The sequence below is a fragment of the Hippoglossus stenolepis genome, chromosome 14 (genome assembly GCF_022539355.2).
Source record: "Hippoglossus stenolepis isolate QCI-W04-F060 chromosome 14, HSTE1.2, whole genome shotgun sequence".
Lineage (NCBI taxonomy): Eukaryota > Metazoa > Chordata > Actinopteri > Pleuronectiformes > Pleuronectidae > Hippoglossus > Hippoglossus stenolepis.
The window spans coordinates 8,914,268-8,935,195 of NC_061496.1; the positions used below are offsets into that span (position 1 = coordinate 8,914,268).

Below are 20,928 nucleotides of genomic sequence, written 5' to 3' on the forward strand. Positions count from 1 at the left end.
TGTGATCCTTGTGGGATTTATAGACTGTATTCAACAACAAACCACTCATCCTCCCACTGTTCAAACATGAAGCCCAAATATTCTGGATGCATATGCCAACATCTTATGCTTTTGACGTGAGTTGGAGCCAGAGTCTGCTCAGTGGTAATCCTGGAGTGTAGCCACAATATCAAGGTCCCATTGAAACACATGCTCAGCTAATTAAAACCAAACTTACTGGAAAAATAAACCAATTAGTGTGATATGATTTACCTAAAATGCCACAATCCTAATTTGAAACAAAACAATAATAATGTACCCATGATACATGCCCCATCCACTAACATGGAGGAGGCAGGATCTCTTCCTGGGTTCATCAATATGAAACTATAGAACTTTTCTTGAGGTTGGAAAAGGAGATAAATAACTTTCTGACCTATCTTCACGATGTCTCCAATACCTCTGTGATGCTCTGAATATGTAGTACAAACCTCAAATAAATGAGTTTATGCCAATTAACAAACGAGATTAATGGAGAAACCTTTTCCCGTTAATGTTGCTGATGTCAAAAGAAGGAAAATATCACCTCGCGCCTCCAAATGTCACACTGTTTCTTTACTTTCATGCAGAAGGAACCGCTGATGGAATAAAGATTGTTCTCCCAAAAGGATGAGAGCCCACTAATGTTCTGACCTTTTGGTGACAGTCTGTCTCGCAGGCTCGTCCACGAGCTTCATCCAGCAGGCAAACAAAAATGTGACCTTCTGTTTGAAACATTATCAATGAAGCTCCACCCTTGGGGCCGTCAAAGGGTTTGCTCATCTATGTGTCCCCCTTCATTTATGATTAGCCATTCCTTGGTGGCTTATGAATAGATGCTTAACCTTTACTGCAGTTTGTTTGGCATGAATAATACGCAGAGCTTTCAATATAACGCTGTTCTCCTCAGGGAGCTTTGGGTCAGATAATATGACAAATGGTGAAATTCAATATGACCGAGTCAGAGGGTTGAGTCCTTGCATCAACGTAAATAAATATGAGGAGAATTTTGAAGCGTTGTTGACATTGATACGTTTAAGCCAATACATCGTAAGGATACAAAGAATCATGAACAAAAGATGGAATCTACATCAAGTTACAATAATCTGGTCCTTTTCCTCGAAAAAGGACGAAATACCTGAGTACAACCAATGTTGATGGAGAGAGCGAAACTCGCCAAGCCCTTTTTCCGGATGTCCATTGGAAGAACTGCTGCAACAGCTGGCACCGAGTTCATGGGGTTTTCTTGAGTATTTAATTTGATGAAGGTCCTGTTTGTTTGTAAAAAGTCCCAGCATGGTCCCAACCGGGTTATTAATTTTCTTCCAGTTCAAGTCATGGACATCATTTAAAAAAATGACAGGGAGCAATGGCTAAAGGCAAATATATTGAAGGAATAAAATTTGTATCAGACAGGCATTCTGATTGGTTAGATGTGTACATGTTGGAAGCGAAATAAAAGCTGCTGAGTGAACTTCTATTGCAGATGTGAAAAACCTCCATTGACTGAATACAGGTTAGAAAATATCATAAATGTGAGAATAATTGTATGAAAAAACGTGTGTCTCGTGTGCAAAGGCCTTTAACCAAACAAGATACTAGCAGAACGCATTAAAGGTTGAAGTTAGTCATATTTTATAAACAATAATTTGATTATTATTTTGATATTAATATAAAAATGTGTATTTCATAATTTAGTGGTACGTACTGTTCCTTGCTTTCTTGTTCATTTTTCCACTCACATTTTCTTCCTGTTTCCTTGTTGTCACCTTTCCTGCCAAGTAACGATCAGAGAACCTCAGATAAACTGTACATTTTTTTTATATTTACGCCTGTCGGCTGTAAAATTATACGACATGATCCCCGACTCAATACCCTTAAAAACTCTCCCCAGATAACTGGAAGGTTATCGGCCAACTGTCGACCCGACTGCTGTCCCAGTGCTGCTGATGAGTTAATATGTTGTGTGAATGAAGCAGTGGACTGAAGCCGTGTAAACCAACACTCCTCAGCTTTAGTAACACATTGTGGTGCTACTCTCCTCACTATGCAGTGTTCAAACGGTCCACCTCCCAGCAGTGAGGATATGAAGTTTCCAAATAAAGCCAGTAGTAGAACTGGTAAAACAGATCTAACAATTCCAGTCTTCTGAATTCAAGAAGGCATAAATAATAACTGCATGTGTTACTTTTAAGCACTCATTTTAATCACTCCGGCTATGGTTAAATGATGTTCCTCCAACATTACTCAAGCATATATACCTATAAGAATGATGCCAAAACATCCCATGTACGAGAGCCGCCACCACCACCTTGCACCTTTAACCTGGTCCTGGTGAAGTCAGTCTCTGTTGTCAATCATGACAGTTCCACAGCATCAAGTCACTAATTAATTGACTTTTGACCTTGGTCCATATCCTATCCACCAACATGGATGAGGTGGGGAGTCTATGACCGACATTGCAGCCAGCCACCAGGGGGCGATCAAGAGGATTTAGATTCACTTTTAGGAGCTGTCATGTCATCCATCTTGATATATAGTCTAGATGGTGACGACCTATAGAAGCTAAACCCACCTCTTCAGACTTGTCTTCCTCAGTTAAACCCCCCCCACCCCATGTTTTTAGATTGTTTTTATTTTCTGAGTAAACCTCATTCTTATAATTACATTTTTTATTTGTATTAAAGAGTGTATTGATTGTTTCCTATTTTTATCCTCCACTATGTAAAGCGTCTTTGAGAGCTATATAAATGCAATGTATTATTATCACTGTGCACCGGACCTTTGTTTTCATGATGACAACAACATGAATGAGTCATTATTTTGTTTTGTTTTGTTTAAGGCACAAAAACCACTTTGTTTGGTTTAAGAAAAGATAAGGAAAATAAAGATGAAAACAGATGATCAGGTTTAAATCCTGAAGCTCCGTTGGAGTCGGTTCTGTGTCTTCTCCCTGACCATGGTCCCTCTCGTCCAATTCCTCAGATCCACCATCTCCACCAATGAAGTGTCCTGGAGTTCACAAACTTTTTCTACCTCACAGTTATTGAGGCCGCTGGGTGGACTCTGAGCTTTTGAAATCATTTAATACAATTTCTAACCGCTGTTAAAATGGCACAGGAAGTGAAATAATCGCAGATGTATCGCTTCTCACGTCCTGTGTTTGTTTCGCACCACATCCCCCAGCCTCTGTGTCTGTTGCCTGTTTCACATGGATCGTGTTTGCTGATAACACCGAAGCAGTGACAGTGTTTTTGCTGCCTTTACAAATGAAAAGAGATGTGTCCATTTCAAACGATCTAACTGTCACCTCACATCCTTCCATGTGTCCTTTACATGGGTAAACCCGCTACGAAAGGCGATTGACTTATTTCCCCATTGCCAGTAAAGGGGTTTGCCTTTCGGTTTTATTTACCCCTAGTGGGTCATGTTAGATGACGGAAACTTTTCTGTCTTGCCAATGTTACATCTTGCACAATATGAAAGCATTCTCTCCTTCATCATCCATGTTTCTACCCAGGCTTTTTAAAAATTTCACCCAGACTATTATCCAACTCCATAGCGGAGGTGTTTAAGTACAGCACCTCTGTGGCTGCAGCCTCAGGTGTGTGCAAGGTCACTAAGCAGAGTCTCAACAGACGACTTGTTTGACTCACACCACTCACTTTGTCGTCGAGGAGATCCCAGTTGCCTAGGAGATGCCGACGACACTGACAGAGAGCTCTGATGTTGGGTAATGAAGGATGTGATGTCTCAGTCTTTTTGAAGCCCACAGTCTCGACCTGGTCTTCATCATCAGAGTCGCTTCTCCTCACCCTGAAGGTGAAGTCGGAGAAAACACAGCTGAGATACATTTACACTCCTTCCTCTGCTGAAGCTCGTTCCCTCATAGACAAAAATAAACTTCTATACTTCTATACTTCTATAAATAGAAGTATACGATAGCATGATGGGCGTATGTGTCAGAACATCATCAACGATTCATTGTAACTGAACATTTTAATGATACATTACAATTTCCCCTTTGTCAAAATTTAATATAATTAGTTACGTCTCCTTTCACACGCTCTCAGACATGTATTTTGCTGTTTTGCTCAGTGCCGTCAGACTTTTCATGAACTGATGGTATTTTGTTGAAGATGTGAGACATATACAAAAGTATAAATTGTATATTGTTAGGAGGAAAGTTTGTATAAGGTTGAATGTTGAACCCTTGTGTCGCCTTTTCAAAGATTTAAGCTTGAGAAATGAAATTGAAATCACTGACTGAGTAACTAAGCTACCGGTTGATGTACTTTGCAGTTCTAGTTATGTTTCAGTGAGGCAGCTGCATTTTAAGAGGCAGCTGAACTCGTAGGTTACAACACATTTCACTGGAAAACTAGAAAGTGTTCCAAGAGCATATAAATTTAGATTTGAGTTCCGTGCTTTACTCACACTAAACATCCAGCGTTGAGTGTTCTTGTTGGTGTTAAATCATCCGTGGCATCATAATCTCAATTTCAACATCAGCTGCAAAATACGACAAATGAGTCATTTTGAATAAACAGCGGCATTAAACGGCGAATAAATAAATCGATGACTAATCCTGGATTTTAAATCTTTATCACACAATCTGTGTGCTGAACAAACACGGGTATTAAATATGTTATTTCCAGTCTCACACAGATACACAGACAATCAGTAACAGACCAAAACAAGGCTTCGTCTGTGCCAACCGTTAAAGGTGTGACATTTGAACACAGACATAGTACCTGCTGGAATGTGATGAAAGCCTGCGGAGAGTCCACAACATGCGACGCTGGCTCTGATCCCAGCTCTTGGCCTTTTCCAGAGGAAGTTGTCCAGAATGAGCCGCTTCATGTTCCTGGCTCCTCTTCCCCCCCGGAGCTGCCATCTGGACAAGTTTACCACCGCGCGGCTCTGTGCATCCTCTCCTCACACTGTGACCGCCTCTGATCTGGTTTTAACCTTTTACACTTTTAATTACACTTTAGGAATTGAACTGGTTGATGTGACTTCATCTGCAGACCAAGCTCTAACTCTAAGAACGTTATGGAGGAAGTTGCAGTACAAAGTAGATTGTTCACGATTTTTGCTTTGTCATGATTCGATCATTTTGCGATATTATATATTCATCTGCCCGAAATCACATGAAAACACCAAGCCTGCTACTAATAATTATTTTAATTGTTGCTGATTATTTTCTGCATTAATTGCCTGCTCTAAAAAACACCAAAAATATCCAGTAGCCTGAATTCAATGTAGAAAATCTCACATTTGAAGAGCCACTGTTATGCTTTTATGAAAATAGCCAACTCATTTTATTTTGATCGACCATTCAATTAACTGTCTAATCGCTGCAGCTCTAGAAAAGACCGTGTGTGTGTGTGTGTGTGTGGGTGTGTGTGTGTGTGTGTGTGTGTGTGTGTGTGTGTGTGTGTGTGTGTGTGTGTGTGTGTGTGTGTGTGTGGGTGTGTGTGTGTGCTACTTTTTCATATTTATATATATTATATTCACATAAGTAGTGTTGCACTTTGTTTCTTTTTTAGGAAACACACTCATGAACAAAAGCCCATATGTTCAGATTCTTTTTTTAAATACACCATCAATAGATATTCACACATTCAGTCTGGCTGAATTTAATGGTTGAACTGAAAAATGACACTAAACTACAAGATTCTGAAGTCGACTTGTTCTCCTTGTACAAGATACATCATAAACGTTCTCTCCTTCGTTTGTCAAGTTCTCACTGCGGCGCCTGTCACCAGTCGTGTGGCTGACTACACACACAGACTGTTCTTAGCTGCAGTTATTGCTCAACTACCCGCGGGTTGTGGGTTGATGTATCTATAAGTGCTGCAGAGTTTTGCCTTCAGAGCTGTAACGTCAGAGTGCCACAGTCTTCTAATCGTTCAGATGCGTACACCACTCACTCCTAATATTCCTGATATGATTCAGGTCAGGAAACCTTTCTGCATGCTGCACCCTTATCTGTCTTGCATGTATTAATATCTTCAACTCCATCAAGCACGTTATATTTCCACCAGTTGCTGAGTTGTTTGTTTGCAGGATTACCTAAAATCTACTAAAATCACATTTTAGTGCAGATACAGATTCTTAACTCTGTTCAATGACAAAAATGTAGGTGTTCAGACCTGTTATTTTTTTAAATTATATTATATTTTTATATTTCAACTATAAGAACTAGAGGTATGAGCTCGACTGAGTGCCATTCAAGTTATAAATATAATATTGTTGAAAAAATAGGCGTTTATGGAGGTGTTTGGAACGTTTTTTTCCCCAAACACCTCCGTAGCCACTGCTAACAATGCTTGTTTACATCCTGGAATCACTTTAGTTAGTTTTCTTATGATTGGATTTCATTTTTAGAATCATTTTCAGGTATGCAATCTTTGCTGTGTTGAACCGCTTCCTACTTGTACATCCACTTCCATATTTCCTGTCACCGCTGCTCCTGCACCACCACAAAGCTCTTGAGGGGTCATTCATTATGCAAGTATAACGGCTGGAAATGCACACCCTTCAATAGGAAATCTCTTTTTATTAAAAAACAAAGCCTCGAGAAAGAGCGATAGAAGAGCTTTCGGTGGGAGCCGCTGCTGCCTGTCGATTTACATTAAAGCAGTATTTATGATTTATGTGGTTTGTTTGTTTCCATCACTTTTTTAATGAAAAGTCCTTGGTTGAGTATGTGAGAGGTACACCTACAGATACTGGAGACTGATGGAGACAGGAGACCGTGCAATGGTTTCTCTGGTCTCTAATGCAAGGTCTGTGTGTGTGTGTGTGTTTGAAAATTAATTTGTGCGTCTGTGTGTGTGTGTGTATGTTAGCGGTGGGAGGGTATGTGACTCAGTCAAATAAATATACCGGCATTAGTCACCTAAAGAAAAGACATGGCATTCAGCTACTGGTCTTTTCTCCCCATTGACTCATAATGGCAAGGGTTTGATTTACCGGGCCCACGCAGTCTACAGTTTTTCTTAATGTTTTGAATTATTTTCTCCCACGCCGCCAACCCCCTGATTCCCTCACATGCGTAACTGCGATGACAGATGATGTGGACCGATTCCAGGGTCCGAGGGTCAGAACGCACTGGGGACTCTGATGTCGAGGATTCACTTTGATCTCTGAAATGTGCCTTCAGACAAAGATTTGGTCCTAATACCGTAAAACTGATGCTCTGAGGTTTTATTTCTTTAAGTCGAACCCCCACCGGATGGTTTGACATTCTGCTGAGTTCACTTTGTGTTGTTCATCTTCATATTCACAGGTTTGTCTGCGTCAGTCTGTCTGTAGCACGGGCACCATCTGCTGGTCACATTGGGCAGCACTCGACACGACAGCTGTGTTTTTGTTAGTGAGCTCATTGCAGTGACCCCTCGTGACCCCTCCGGAGTTAAATCAGTACTTTGGCAGTCGGCCCCTCAGGCTCAAGAGCCCCTCTACCTCTCGCTGACAAAGAGACAAAGCGAAGCAGAAATGCTCCGCTTGTTTTTCCGATGTGGACGCTGTTCGTAGCTTTAAAGAAATGATAAATACAATAACAAGCTTTATTTTCAAAACATGGTTATGAAGTGCTTTGTCTAGTTCAAATAGGATTAAAGCAATTCAGGACGAAGGCAAATAGATCAGAACATAAACTGAAACAGAAACAAGAGTATGGGTAATAAAAAAGGATTCAATAATGTATTATTTTCATGAAAAGAAAGATATGTTGTAAGAGGTGATTTTAAAAGATGTCACTGATTCTGCAGCCTCAGATCCTCGGGCAGTGAATTCCAGAGCTGAGGAGCCTTAACTGAACAATCCTCATCGTAAACAATCATATTATTTTATCACCTGCCCCAAAGAGGTTATGTTTTCACCCCTGTCCTTTTGGACGTCTGATTGATTTCCACAAAACCTGGTGGAAGGATGTGATATGGGTCAGGGCAGTAGGTTCGTGTAGTGTTTAAAGAAAGATTTCCAACCGACATGACAGCATCTGAAACTTTGTATTTTTATAGGTCCTGTGCTGCATGATTACCTTCGCCTTAGAGATTATGTCTGTGTTTGCTTGTTTGTTAGTCTGAAGGATGACGCAAACACGACGCTCTAACGATTTCCAAGGAATTTTGTGGAAGGGTGGGACCCAAAGAAGAACCCATTTAAATACAAAAAATAAAATCACTCATGAGAGGCTGTTTTTTTAACATTTTCCATGATTTCTGCCACAATAATTCACCGATCGTGAACCACAATAAAAATCCAGATCCAGTGAAGTTAAATGTGGCTTCATGCTGGGACTGTTGGGCCTTGGCAGAGGTATGTGTTTTTGTTCTAATGATGTATTTTAACATTATCTCTGTAATATTTCATTTCCTGATCTTGTTTGCCTCAGCCCTGAAATGTCGTAATCCAGTTTCAACACTTTGTGACATAACTAAAAGGCAAAAACTCTAGTTCATATTAATCACACTGCTCTGCCCTCACGACTATTGGGATTGAACCTGAAGGTTAACAAGAGCTTCAACATTTGCTCCTCCGAACACTTGGTGAGCAGCTCTCATGCTGTTTTGATTGAATTGACGAAGGACAAAGAACAACCCACAGAAACTCAGCCTTCGTGAACATAAAACCTCGACACAAAGACACTGTAGTCGCACAGTTTGACAGATCGATGATGATTGCAGAGCAGAAGCCGAAGAAGATAAAAAGAGAGAAGATTTTGTTGGATTTAACAATTAAAACTCATTACGTATATATTTGAGATTCAGTGTACGATTGTCAGCTCAGTTTTCTTGGTTGATTTTCTGACATCGAGGTTTTAACAAAGAGAAAAGTGCTGGAGACGTGTTCTCAGATCACAGTCAAGATAATTCGGGTCATATTTGCTTGTGTCTGCTGCCGTCGTAAGCGCCTCAGCGATAAGCATCAGGGCAGATGTTCCTGTCAGCCATATTTATGCAGCTGAAACCTCACACACAGCCAACCACAGGAAACCTTTATGGTCTCCCCTGAAAGTAGAGATGGAGTGAACCTGTCTATTGTAGTTTATATCTGAGGTGTTCTGACTCAGTGACCCATGTCAGGAGCAACATGTGTTTACAGTACGCTGCTTATCCAGAGAAATGTTTCGGCACAAGCAGATTTATGACTTAACTTTGTGTATTTTGGCTGAACTCTCCGGGTTGTGTTTTGTGTCAGGGAGGTTTTGAATCTGTGGGTCAAAGATGGAGCTTGATCTCTTGTTTTGGTTTTTTTTTCATCGCCCCTCAGCTCCGTTGGGAAAGCTCTGTTCTCTTGAGACTCAAGTCAAAGTTTCAGTGACGTTTCCAGGGCTCCTGTTATCTTTTATCTGGCTCTGTTTTTAGACCGAGCGAGGCCTCCCGCTGATGAGCACAACGGAAATCTCAACCCTGGCCGCAGCCTCTCAACGCTGCACAGCTCTGGCATGTGTCTGCACACACAGAGCTGTAATCGCTGGTTAATATTTGCACACTGATGGCCTGAGGAAGAAAAAAAAAGAGAAAGGGATGTAAACTGTTGTGCTTAGTCGTTGCCAGTTTACTCCTGCTGGAAGGGAGTGCTGGACGCCGCTAGTTCACCCGTGATATGAGCTAACAACACTATAATTCAGGCCTGGCCATATTTAGGCAGAGCTCAGTGCTATGTAAACAGAGCTTACTGCTGAGGGGAGGGCTCTGTCCTGCACTCATGTCCGTGTCCATCAACAGTGCCTGCAGATCGCTCTGCATGTAGGTAATGAAGATTCTCGAGCTGCGGATGTGAAGAGTTTCCTCCAAGTGAACGTACAGAGCATCGTTAGACCTGTGAGATATCTGGTGAACGGATGGACGGCCTGGACAACCTGAGATCGGCGTAAAAAAAACAAGAGACCTTTATTTTCTTGAACCCTCGGACGCCAGCATCATGTGCGAGGCCCTCTGCGAAGTCTCCGGTGAGGCCGCTTCCTTCCCGTACAGCAGCACTCAGCCCATCAGGCTGAAACCCCAGTCTACGTCTGGCTCGCCCTGCGGATCCCCGAAGATGTCCCCCTGCAACTCCCCTCGAAACTCCCCCCGACACTCTCCCCTGCTGTTCCGCAAACTCCTGATGAACCGCAGCATCGCCCTGCAGAGGCGCTTCACCTTGGCACACACACCCAGGTAGTGTGGTTTCAAACGTGGATATTACATGTACCTGTGCGGCAATTGCATGATCTCTTTTTCTAGAAAAGCAAATTAAAATGTGAAGGTTAAGATTCAGAAGTTGTCTTTATTATCTAATACCATGACCCCTCTGAACTAGAGTAAACTTGTTTGTTCCAGGGGCTGATAGGTAATGGGTCACTGTCTCTGCATCACACTAGCTGCTTTTCCACATTATCAACATGTGTCATGGGTTCGCTGTGGAAAAAAAGCGCCATTGTCTGATGAGAAGGTAACTGTGGGAAATCATGATTTTGTTGACGTCGGGACTCGGTGTGGTCTCAATGGAACTCGTTGTTCCTGCAATGAAAGAGAGGGCCTTGTTTTGTGCCTAAGGTGCTCGTCGCTGGCACAGCAGGCGCAGGTCAAGTAGTGAGGAGAGAGGATCCTGTGGCAGCAGATGCAGCCGAACACAAACCCTGAGTCAGAGCCGAGTGTACGGACACCTCGGTGCAGTGAATACAGAGCGAACCCTGCACCGTCTCGTTGGTCACGACAGCAGCATGTGGCTCTTTTAACAGATCAAACATGTTAAGAGTCTCTTCTCTCCCTAAATGTATTGATTTCTATAACCATGTGGATGGGGGTTATTTGTCATCTCAGTAGTGAAAGAGTCCTTTTCTGACATTTAAAATAGAAACTGGCCGTATCAGTGTGAGAGACAGAAGCGCTGCCAGGTTGTGACGCAGGACGTAGATTTTCCATCATGGCCTGCAGGTCAGCTGAGGAGACCGGAGAGAAAGCTGCAGGAAGGAAAATCTAAAGCCGCCGTTTATCTCTGTGATATGTAAACACACAGTAAAAAGTATTTTTATGGCCGACCGGTGCAGACTGATGTTTGAAAGCAACTGTTCGACTTTAATATTTGCAGAAAAGTTGTTAATGAGCTTTAGCGACGTACAGTAGAGACGCTCACACTGTTGCATTATGGTCCGGGTGAGTGCTGCTCTCACAGACAGCTGTTTCATCTGAGCCGGACTAGAATGCCGAGAGATAAGAGCGTTTCCCACAGCGATCACAAAAAAAACCTCACTGGATATTTACCATATGTTGGCACCATACGGCTCAGGAGGTTTCTTTTCATGCGTCTGCGAGCTGCTGGAACAGTGGAGCTGTTTGTTGTGCTGGTGCTCATGCATACGTTTTTGTCATATGTGCGCCGGCTTACAGCTAAAAGGGGAAATAACTGGGCCTTTATGACTCATCGAAAAACCTCGGAGGAACATTGATCTTATGATGTGATGTTATTTTGGTGACAAACGCCATCTCATTACTGGTTTTACACGTTTATTAGAAAAGCTTCTCTGCCAACTCAACTCACACCCAGTTCTCGGAGGAAAGTCATTAGAGTTACCCGACAGGCAGCAGCAGTGTCAGATAATACAAAATCCCACAGTTATTTAATCGCTGGAAATCTCCCAGATAGTGGAGTTAACTGAGCAGAACAGATTTACAGTATTTTACTGCACTATAATAAATACAGTATGTGATCAAAGCTAAGTCGTCACAGTTAAAAAACAAAGAGCAAGCAGCCACCAGTGACGGTACCGAGCACATTTAACAAACTATAATCACACCCTTAATAAATTCATATTTCTCACAGTCACGACAGACTGGAAAACACTTAAACATTGTTATAGTTGATCACTAGTTCATTAAGTACAGCATTAAAACATCCTTCCTCAGGTAAACAAGAAACAGGGATGCCTCTGCCTCCCTCCGCCACACACTGTCTGTCTGTGCATGTGACTCTGGAGGGAAAGCAGCTTGTGTTTATTTACATCATCCACCGTTACATGTCAGTGTGCAAAACATAAACAGTTGAAAGACAACTTCAAATTTTAAACAAAGTTTTCCCTCGTTGACCTATTTCGTGGTGTATCTGATGTTATGGTAGAAGAGAGTGAAATAAACGGATTCGTATTCATGCATGTTTTCATTTATTTCAACCTTTGAGAGCAGCTCTCTCTCTAAAAGTTAAATCAAAAATGCAGATAAGGGAAGAGGAATAAATCTGAGAATGGGAAACACAAACAGAAAATGTTAATGAAATATAAAGCAAAACAATATGGATAAAATGAAATAATATTTAAAAACAAGATACAACTCAAGGATAAGGACTAAAATACGTATTAAATCTGTGGTTGTGTTTTTTTATATTTAACATATTGTTTTGTTAATATCCTAAATTAATTGCATAACTTTTTATCCAGAGCAAACTGCTGCCAGGCAAACTTTTTAAATTTTTAAAAAACCAGACTCAAATCAGGAACGTTGTGATGACACGGTCTTTAACCCAGAAGCCTCCAGGACACCAAGGAATTTTAATTTGTATTGGTGGAGCAACTTCACTTCACTTCAGGGTCACACTTTATAATAAAATCACCTATTTGTTATTTTATAAGCAGTTTACAGACATTTAATTAACATCTAATAATGAAGTTGGAAGCAGATAAATGGACATTAGGGGTGATGTACAATATTTGTTAACAATATAACTTCCCCTTGTATATTATTTATTGATGTCTACTAGAAGAATTATAGTGACATATACATTAAAACTTACATCTACTCACAGCTGCATGAGTCCATTTACCGATTCTAATAGTAATTTATTTAATTGTTGTTTTAATGAGGTATTTCACATAGAAAGCACATAAAAATGTATATGATGTAAAAACAAGATGTCATCATGGAAAATAATACCAACAAACACATGGAGACTTCACTTCCAGCACCATGATTTTAACAGCTCTGTATTGGTGAGATCTCGCTGGCGTCTCGTTGAGGTTATGATGTTGTTAGTGGATGTGTGTGTTTCTCACGCCTGAGCCAGTCGTCTATTGGCTGAATCATCAACCTGGTTTTTTGTTTTGGTCGTCATCCGACTTATTAGTCATTTAACGTGTGAAAAGTTAATTAGCGAGGAGGAGTTGTGAAATTTGTCTTCACACTCCTCGTCTACCTTTCTCGCTCTGACGGGTTATTTTCTGTTTCTGTTTTTCATCCGTTATTGTGGCAAAGTTTAGTCCAGTGAGATAAGTTATTGACAGAGAAACAATTGGCAACTGTTTTTATGATGATGATTGATTGTTTTGACTATTTTTCAAACAATACTTTTCATCATTATGTGACGCTTGTGAAACTACAGAAGGTTTTTTGGGTGGTACCTTTGTGTACCCGTTTTTTGCGGTGCATCCTTACGTGCCCTTCATCATCACCCCCCCCCACCCCACCCCGCACACGCACACACACACACATGCACAACCCGCTTGCCACCCTGCCCAGCAGCAACTCTAACAATATCCCCTGTAATTATGTCGCTGCGGGGCGGCAGGAGGAGGGTGTCGGGCTCGGCGGCCTGCTGATCTCACGTGTCAACGGAGGCTGAGCCGTACCAGCCCTGCCAGACACAAAAACACCGGGCAGCCACGCTGCAGAGTCAGAACTCCCTTTGACAAGTTGGAACGAGTGTGTTCACAAAAGCCAGAAAGGGTCAATAGATATATGAAAGTGTGGCTTAAATAAGGATCAGCCTGTAGAATGAAGTAAGAATTTACATATTTGTCCACGGATTGGATGTTCTGTACAAAACAGACTCCTCAGGACTTGGTGGGCTGTCTTCAGCTCCCACAGCGACCTCAGGGGACTCTCACAACTCTCACAGTAGAGAAGGAGGTCAACCCTCGCTGACACTGCTCTGCTGTATCAGCAGCCACTCCACCGTTCCTCTTTCTGCAAACAGAACGAGCGACTGACTGACGGAGGAGAAGAGAAACAAAGCCTCTGTAAAAGCTTCTCCCGACTGTTCTTCCCTGGACAATTTGGAGCTGCGCCGCTAAAGAGTGCTTCAGGAATGTGGTGGATGTCCCGTCTGGGATTAGTTTGGGTATTTACAACAACGACAAACCAGTGAGAGAGGAGAGACAGCTGTGGAGAATCCTTCAGCGCAGCGAGTCTTCGCTTCACACCAGCTCCCCTTCTACTTTCTGCTCCTTCCCTCTGCGGAGCCTAATTGAATCTCACACTGCTCTCCGTCTTGTTGAGGCTTGTCCGGGTCCTCAGAGGAAGAACTCTGCAACATTCCTCAATGATTTTTCCTGCATCCTGAGGCTCCGAGCTTTTAATCAGATCCCTCTGACTGTATCTGCCTGGTTTTGCTGTCTCACCTGGACTCCACCTTTGTCCTGGTTTGCCTCAGTCCAAACGCTCATGGAGGCAGAGCAGAACCAGCAGGTGGTTCGCGGGAGGAAAAAATAACGTTCAGGAAACCTCATAGGATGTGTAGGTTGTTTTATTTGCAGTCCAGTCACGTGAGTCAGGAGCTCAAGGGACAATGAACAGAGACCCTCGAGTGGCGAGGAAGGGCGCGCCGACTGGTTTCGGACACGGTCGGAGACACTCGTGCTTGGGGTATGTTCCTAAATCTATGCATCCTGCAGCTTTTCGGCATATTCTCATATTCATGAGAGGGAGTGTTCACACAGGTTGCAGAGGGCATGTGTCAAAGTGATAGTTCCACTCTCAGGGCTACGGTTACTGCATAAAAGACATAAAAAAAATATTTGAAACAGAACACAATGCACATTGTGTAACAGTGATTTTACTTTTATTTTTTAGTTTACTTTCTGGTCAAAATTGAATAGAGACTAAGAGAAGAGGCATATTTTTCTTATTGAACTGACACTGATACTTGGCTTATATATTATATTGTGAGCAAGAGAGGAAAATAAAGTGAGAAAATTTGAAAGATGGATAATCGGAAAGATAGATAACACCTCAGCTGTGACATCTGTACAGACTACAAGTCTCTGAAAAGAAAGTTTGGTCTCTTAAATGATTCAGAAATTTAAAAAAAAAGATCAACTGTGGATCATCCCACAGGAACAGAGAGTCAAGGGTTTTGTTTGTCTAAAGCTGCACCAGTGTCCACAAAGAAAATCCACTGAGGAACCAAAACCAATTTCCCCACACTCAACCTTAGAAATGCACCAGAATACAGAGGAGCCAGAGAACAGCTTGAGTGGAGGTTATGAGACTCTCTGCACTGCATTCTGGGAAGTTTACGTGATCATTGATGCCGCGTTCATGATGCATGGGATGGATGGTGGAGAGGGGATTTTTAAATTTGGGTTTACTTATTGAGAATGATAGACTTGAAGGATCCTCAAGTTTCCCTCTAATACTGACATGAAAGATTTTGGAAACTTATAACTACGTTCACCTTGTTTTGGGTTTGGATCTGATTGAGAAATATCTGACATGAAAACTTGTGCCGTATTGATTCTAACAAATTGAGCTGCACTGTCTTCCTCTTTGTTGGCATTTTACCCAACCGCCTCTGAGAGGAAGTACGTTTTGTTTGTGGCAGGTTTCGTTCAACAGACTTCCTGTTTTTGCGGAAAGTCTCCGAGACACGGTTCTCAGACTGAACAAGGGACTGAGAGAAATGAGGGTTGGAGCAGCAGGAGTTTGAAAACAGATGCACATACCGCACAACTTAATTTTTTTATATAAATGCACAGGCCTTAGTTTGTAATGTATATGTGTGTATTATGGTGTGTGTGGATAGATAACCCCCGCCTGTTGTTACTAAGTCACAGTGAGGGACGGACTCGTGTCACACTGACAAACACATACTGTCCTCTGTGTCTGTGCACTGCTCATCAAGCCATAACCACACATGGGTGTGCATGTTTTCTTTACGTGTTTCCCCTGTGTGCGTGTTTAAATGTGTGTTTACACATTCCAGCGTGTAGTTTCTTGCTCGTGTGCTCGTGCCTGTTCCTGTCCTCGTGCTGGGACTGGACATGGACCAGTGGGCGCCACCCAGCTCTCCTTTGACTCAGCCTCCCATACCACATCCCAGCGCGACCACAAAACACACGTCACACCCACTGTGCCGTCACCAGCAGCTAGAATCAGCACAGGAGCAGGAAAAGTAACCAATGCGTTTCCTGAAGAGGCTGAAGAGTTTCAGGACATCTGAAGCTGCACTGGTCCCAATCTGTAATCCAGTCAGATCCCAGTCAGAGACGTGTTTGTGACCCACTGCAGCCACAGCTGAGTCCATACAGAGCAGGAGAGATAGAGGAGGAGTCAGGGGGAGGGGACAATAACACAACAGACCCCCAAAAATAAAACCCCAGAGCCTGGAATAGTTCTCCAGCCCCGCCAGCCTGGCTGCACCCGTGAATGTGAAGTGTGTGACTCGTTCCTCATGTACACACTCTTTTTCTCTCTGTGTGTGTGTGTGTGTGTGTGTGTGTGTGTGTGTGTGTGTGTGTGTGTGTGTGTGTGTGTGTGTGTGTGTGTGTGTGTGTGTGTGTGTGTGTGTCTCACTCACACAAAATCCATATTGATCGCTCCACCAGTTTTAGGTTCTTTGAGGTCATGATGTTGTCAGTTGAGGTGTCGTGTTTTACCAGCTGTGGAAAAACTGTTTTCAGGTCTGAGTCTGTTTTCTGCTTCTAGTTGAGAAGTGATGAGGAACATATTTACCTCCAGCAAGGAGCTGATGTTCTCACCCCTGTTTGTTGGTTTGTTTGTTGATTTCCATGAAACTTGGTGGAATGAGGGCAGGGAAGAACCCATTCAATTCTGATACAGGTAGACGCTCTACTGGGGACCATACTGGTAATTTATGGTTATAGGAGAAGGTGTTTCCTGCTGTTAAAGGAGCGAGCTGTTGGCTACAGGTTTGGTTTATTCCAAATTAAATATTTCAGCTTACACCACCTCCCCTTTACCATTTTTCATGATTGTGATTTTAAAAATACACAAGGAAATAGTAAAAATCATGATTCGGTTTCTGTAGTTGCCTGTGGTAATAAATGATTTTGTGTTTATAGTTGTGTGTGTTTGTATGCATGACTCCCTGTTTGTAAAGATAGTGTCAAGGCACAGGGCGACCTCTGCTGGGCAGTCTCTTCCCCTTCAACTCACACTCATTCACTGTGTGATGTTGGATCGAGTTGTTGAAAAAGCTCGGATAACTTATCTTTAACAAATATAAGAGCCAAAGCCCCAAAAACAACATACAACCACAGACACTGCCCTGCTGTGACGTGACTGCTGACACTGTGCTCGGGCTGTGACTCCAGCGAGTGTGTGTGTGTGTGTGTGTGTGTGTGTGTGTGTGTGTGTGTGTGTGTGTGTGTGTGTGTGTGTGTGTGTTTTGTGGGAGTCACAGGACGTCAGAGCTGCAGGAGGAAGCAGCAGCACGGCCGCCTGAAGCCAAGATGTAATCGTTCCTCATGTCGACACTGTACACGCTGACAGGGACAGACGTTAAAGCTACAATAACACTGAGCCCTGAGACACATACAAACACGAGGACTGTCTGGGAAACTGATCCACATCCAGATTAGAACAGTCACTTTCACTCCGGTCTGAATGTTTCACGGTTGGTTTGTAAGATTACACAAAAACTATTGTAATGATCACCACAAAACTTATTGGAAGGATGCAGTGTGGGTCAGGAAAGAGCCCATTAAATTTTGGCAGTGGGCGGATGCAGGAATTCTTTCTCCTTCTTTAATGTTGTGAGATTGTTTTTCAACATATTCGTATGGATTTATGGATCTTGATGAAAACAATCAGGCACATTTAGGTGAGGGATCTCTATGAGTTAGTGCAATTTGGTGCAGACTCATAGAATTTAAGTGGACTTTTGGGCCTTGGCGGAGGAACCTGCTCCCTGATGGCGCTTCTAGCTATAATTAGTAACCTCAGAGAGGTTGTGACCATGTTGCTGTACAACCACCACTGCAGCTCTCAGACCACTCCTCCCTCTCTGGTTAAAGTTGCATATTAACCATTGATATCACAACCAGTAACAACTTAAACAAAAACCTGCATGGTTAGATGTCACTGCTCTGAGCTCAGTGTGTCACTGCACAAGCTTCTCCACAAGGTGGTGCTAAAGACCCTCTCTGCTGTGTTGAAGAGCCAGTGCAGAAAGTGTTGCCAGCTCTCCCACGCTCTCACCACATGTGTCCAGTGGAAGAGAAACTCTGAGGTTTTTAAAATGAGGAAATTAAAAACTGCAAACAAATTATGTGATGACTGAAATGTGGTTTCCCCTCATTTTATAATTAGTTTGGCTGATTTTCACAAGTCAAAACCTTTTTGTTTGTCCTGACGTAAGCGGCGTCGTTTTGCCGAGTTGCACTTACAGGATCTGTTTTTGTTTATCAAAAGTGAAGGAAAGTCCCTGTACAGTCAGACACAGCTTTATTATGTAGAGAAAGGGTCAAGTTTCATTGCAGATGAGTGTGTTTCTAATGTGGATGTTCAGTCCCGGAGGAAAAACAGTCATTCAGTCCTGACAGAAAGCTTAGTCGGCCTGTGAGAAGAACACTTAACTTGTCTGATGATACTATGAGCTTTCTGTTTGTCAGAGGGAAGATTTGTTTTGCTGTGTGAAGCCCACAGCCTGAAGCCCTGTTGCTTTATTGGACTGTTTATGCTCAGTGAGAAGCTGCAGCACAGAGTTTAGCAGCGCTGGAGGAATCAGCATGTGATGATGTTCAATGCAGGATTCTGAAGCATCGAGAAAACAACACTCGGCTAAAAAGTCATGAATGAATCTATAAAATGAATCCCCCTCCCCATAAAATATGATGTTTGAGTATAATCATGGTACAGACACACAGACTGCATGTGTACTGTGTTAGACACTCAAACACACACACACACACACACACACACACACACACACAGAGACGTGTCTCCATGACTTCTGAAGACATTACATTGATTAACATTGATTTCCTGTTGACTAACTCAAACCTTAACCATCATGGCTACTTACCAGACCTTAACTTAAACCTAAACCTTAACCACAGTTACTACGCACCTAACCCTAACCCTAACCCTAACTCTAACCTAAACCCAAAGTCAAACCATAACCAGTTACTACTTGCCTCACCCTTATCTTAACCATATATATTACTTGCCTAACCTTGACCCTAACCTCTACTTAATCCTAAATGTAAACTATAGTTGCCTTGAACCCTAGCCTTAACTTAAACCTAAACTTGAACCATAGTAACCCCTTGCTTAACCCTAAATTTAACCTAAACTTAACCTAACCTTAAAACTTGTCTTCACCCAAAAATGTAATGATTTATGGACTCGCTTTTTGTCCCTATAAGGAAGGCAAGTCCCCATAAGGTGACCGTGTAAAACTATTAAGGTCCCCATAAGATTAGTAATACACACACACTCACACAAACACGACACTCCTCCCTCGCAGCTTATTCTCATTAGCAGATGTAATGCTGTCATCGGAGCCGGCAGCCAGCTGGGCTGCAGAAGTCATTTGGCCGGTGGATTCGGTTACACAGCGGGCCTCACAAACACCTCATTCTCAGCAAACGTCCACACCGGCATCTGTTTCCAGGTCCAACGGGTTTCACAAGTGTGTTGCAGAAGGAAGGAGGGAGGTAGGGGAGCACTGGTGGGCAGGGTGAGGGGGTTTACCACATGCAGGACAAAACTCAAAATATCTAAATACGACACGGGAAATCCCAGCAAGATAAACCCAACATTTGTTTCTTCCTAAATGGCCACAAGGAAAGGGATGGCGATAGTGTGACAGGCATGTGTTTTGATGCAGTTTTATTCATTATTCCCATGGTTTGAAACTTGGACCGACGCTCGTGTGTAGATAATTAACTTCCAGGAAAATGAACAGAGAGCAGTTTTTTGTGAGGCTGTTTGTGACCTTGCAGTGAAAGGCCAATGCGTGCTGCGTTGTGAAGGCTGTAGGAGTCTCCTGAGGAGAAGTCATCCCACACAAGAACTGAATGAAGAACATTTGTGAATCAGTGTCATCGGAAAAGAGTCACTTTGTGGAGAATAAGGGGGAAATTGCCTCCTCCTTGTTAACAGACATGGAACAAACTGAAGGGGTCAAAGTACACATCAAATAAATGTTTCTCAAAGATGGTTTTGGTCAATTTAGGTAGTTCTTAACCCAATGTTTACTTTTCCTGTACATTTGGTTTTAATTAGTGATTTAATGTTTTAAAAATGAGGTGAAATGTCACGATTGACTGACTCACGGTTGGTCGAGCGCATGTATCAGTGAGACTTCAATGCTGCGGCTTCTTTCCCCTTATCGCTACAGACTCTGAGTACAAATGTGAAAGATGGCAGCGCTCGTGTCCGGGGGAATTTTTGGTTCATTTCTGGATAGTGGGAGGAAGAGGAGAAACGGTGTCCTTCTTACAGCCAATTGGTATAATTATGCCTTTAACGTAAAGAAAAAGCTGAGAATCCACAAACAATGCAGTCGCTGCACACTCAGCTGGACAAACTATATAATGACACAATTTCCAAATAGCTTCTCTGCATTGTTCTATGAAATACAAGTTTTTATATCGGTGCCTATCGGTAAATATAAACACTGATAGCCATATGTCTATGAACGGTTCATATCAGACCATTACATTGGCCAATCAATAAATCAGTCAGGCTTTCCTGTAAAGAAGCCGCTGACTCTGATATTCTGCAGGAGCCGTGTTGTCTCGGTCCTGGTGGTGAGACAGACACAGGAAGGGAATGGGAGCTTCCCCATCCAGTCCAAACGTGTCTCGTTGGGCCTCTGTGGGAAAATATGGTGCTGGCGACATTGAGAGCTGTGTCTGCATTCTAGGAAAGCGAGTCAAGTGCATTCTTGGTTGGT

The 20,928-nt window shown here is 42.5% G+C and overlaps 1 protein-coding gene across 6 annotated transcripts in view; it reads left to right on the plus strand.

Annotated features, from left to right (window-relative positions):
* The window catches only part of LOC118120692 (cAMP-specific 3',5'-cyclic phosphodiesterase 4D), an 89,393-nt gene that overhangs the window by 32,604 nt on the left and 35,861 nt on the right, over window positions 1-20,928 (plus strand). For 2 of the 6 annotated variants that reach the window (XM_035175867.2, XM_035175869.2), the window contains exon 1: window positions 9,759-10,193. The exons of 2 other annotated variants lie outside the window; for them this stretch is intronic. In XM_035175867.2, coding sequence (XP_035031758.1) covers window positions 9,958-10,193 — 236 coding nt within the window. In that variant the 5' untranslated portion in view covers window positions 9,759-9,957. Of the gene's footprint in view, window positions 1-9,758; window positions 10,194-13,895; window positions 14,649-20,928 lie in introns of those variants that run through there. 2 more of the 6 variants (XM_035175871.2, XM_047342815.1) reach the window with 2 other exon arrangements.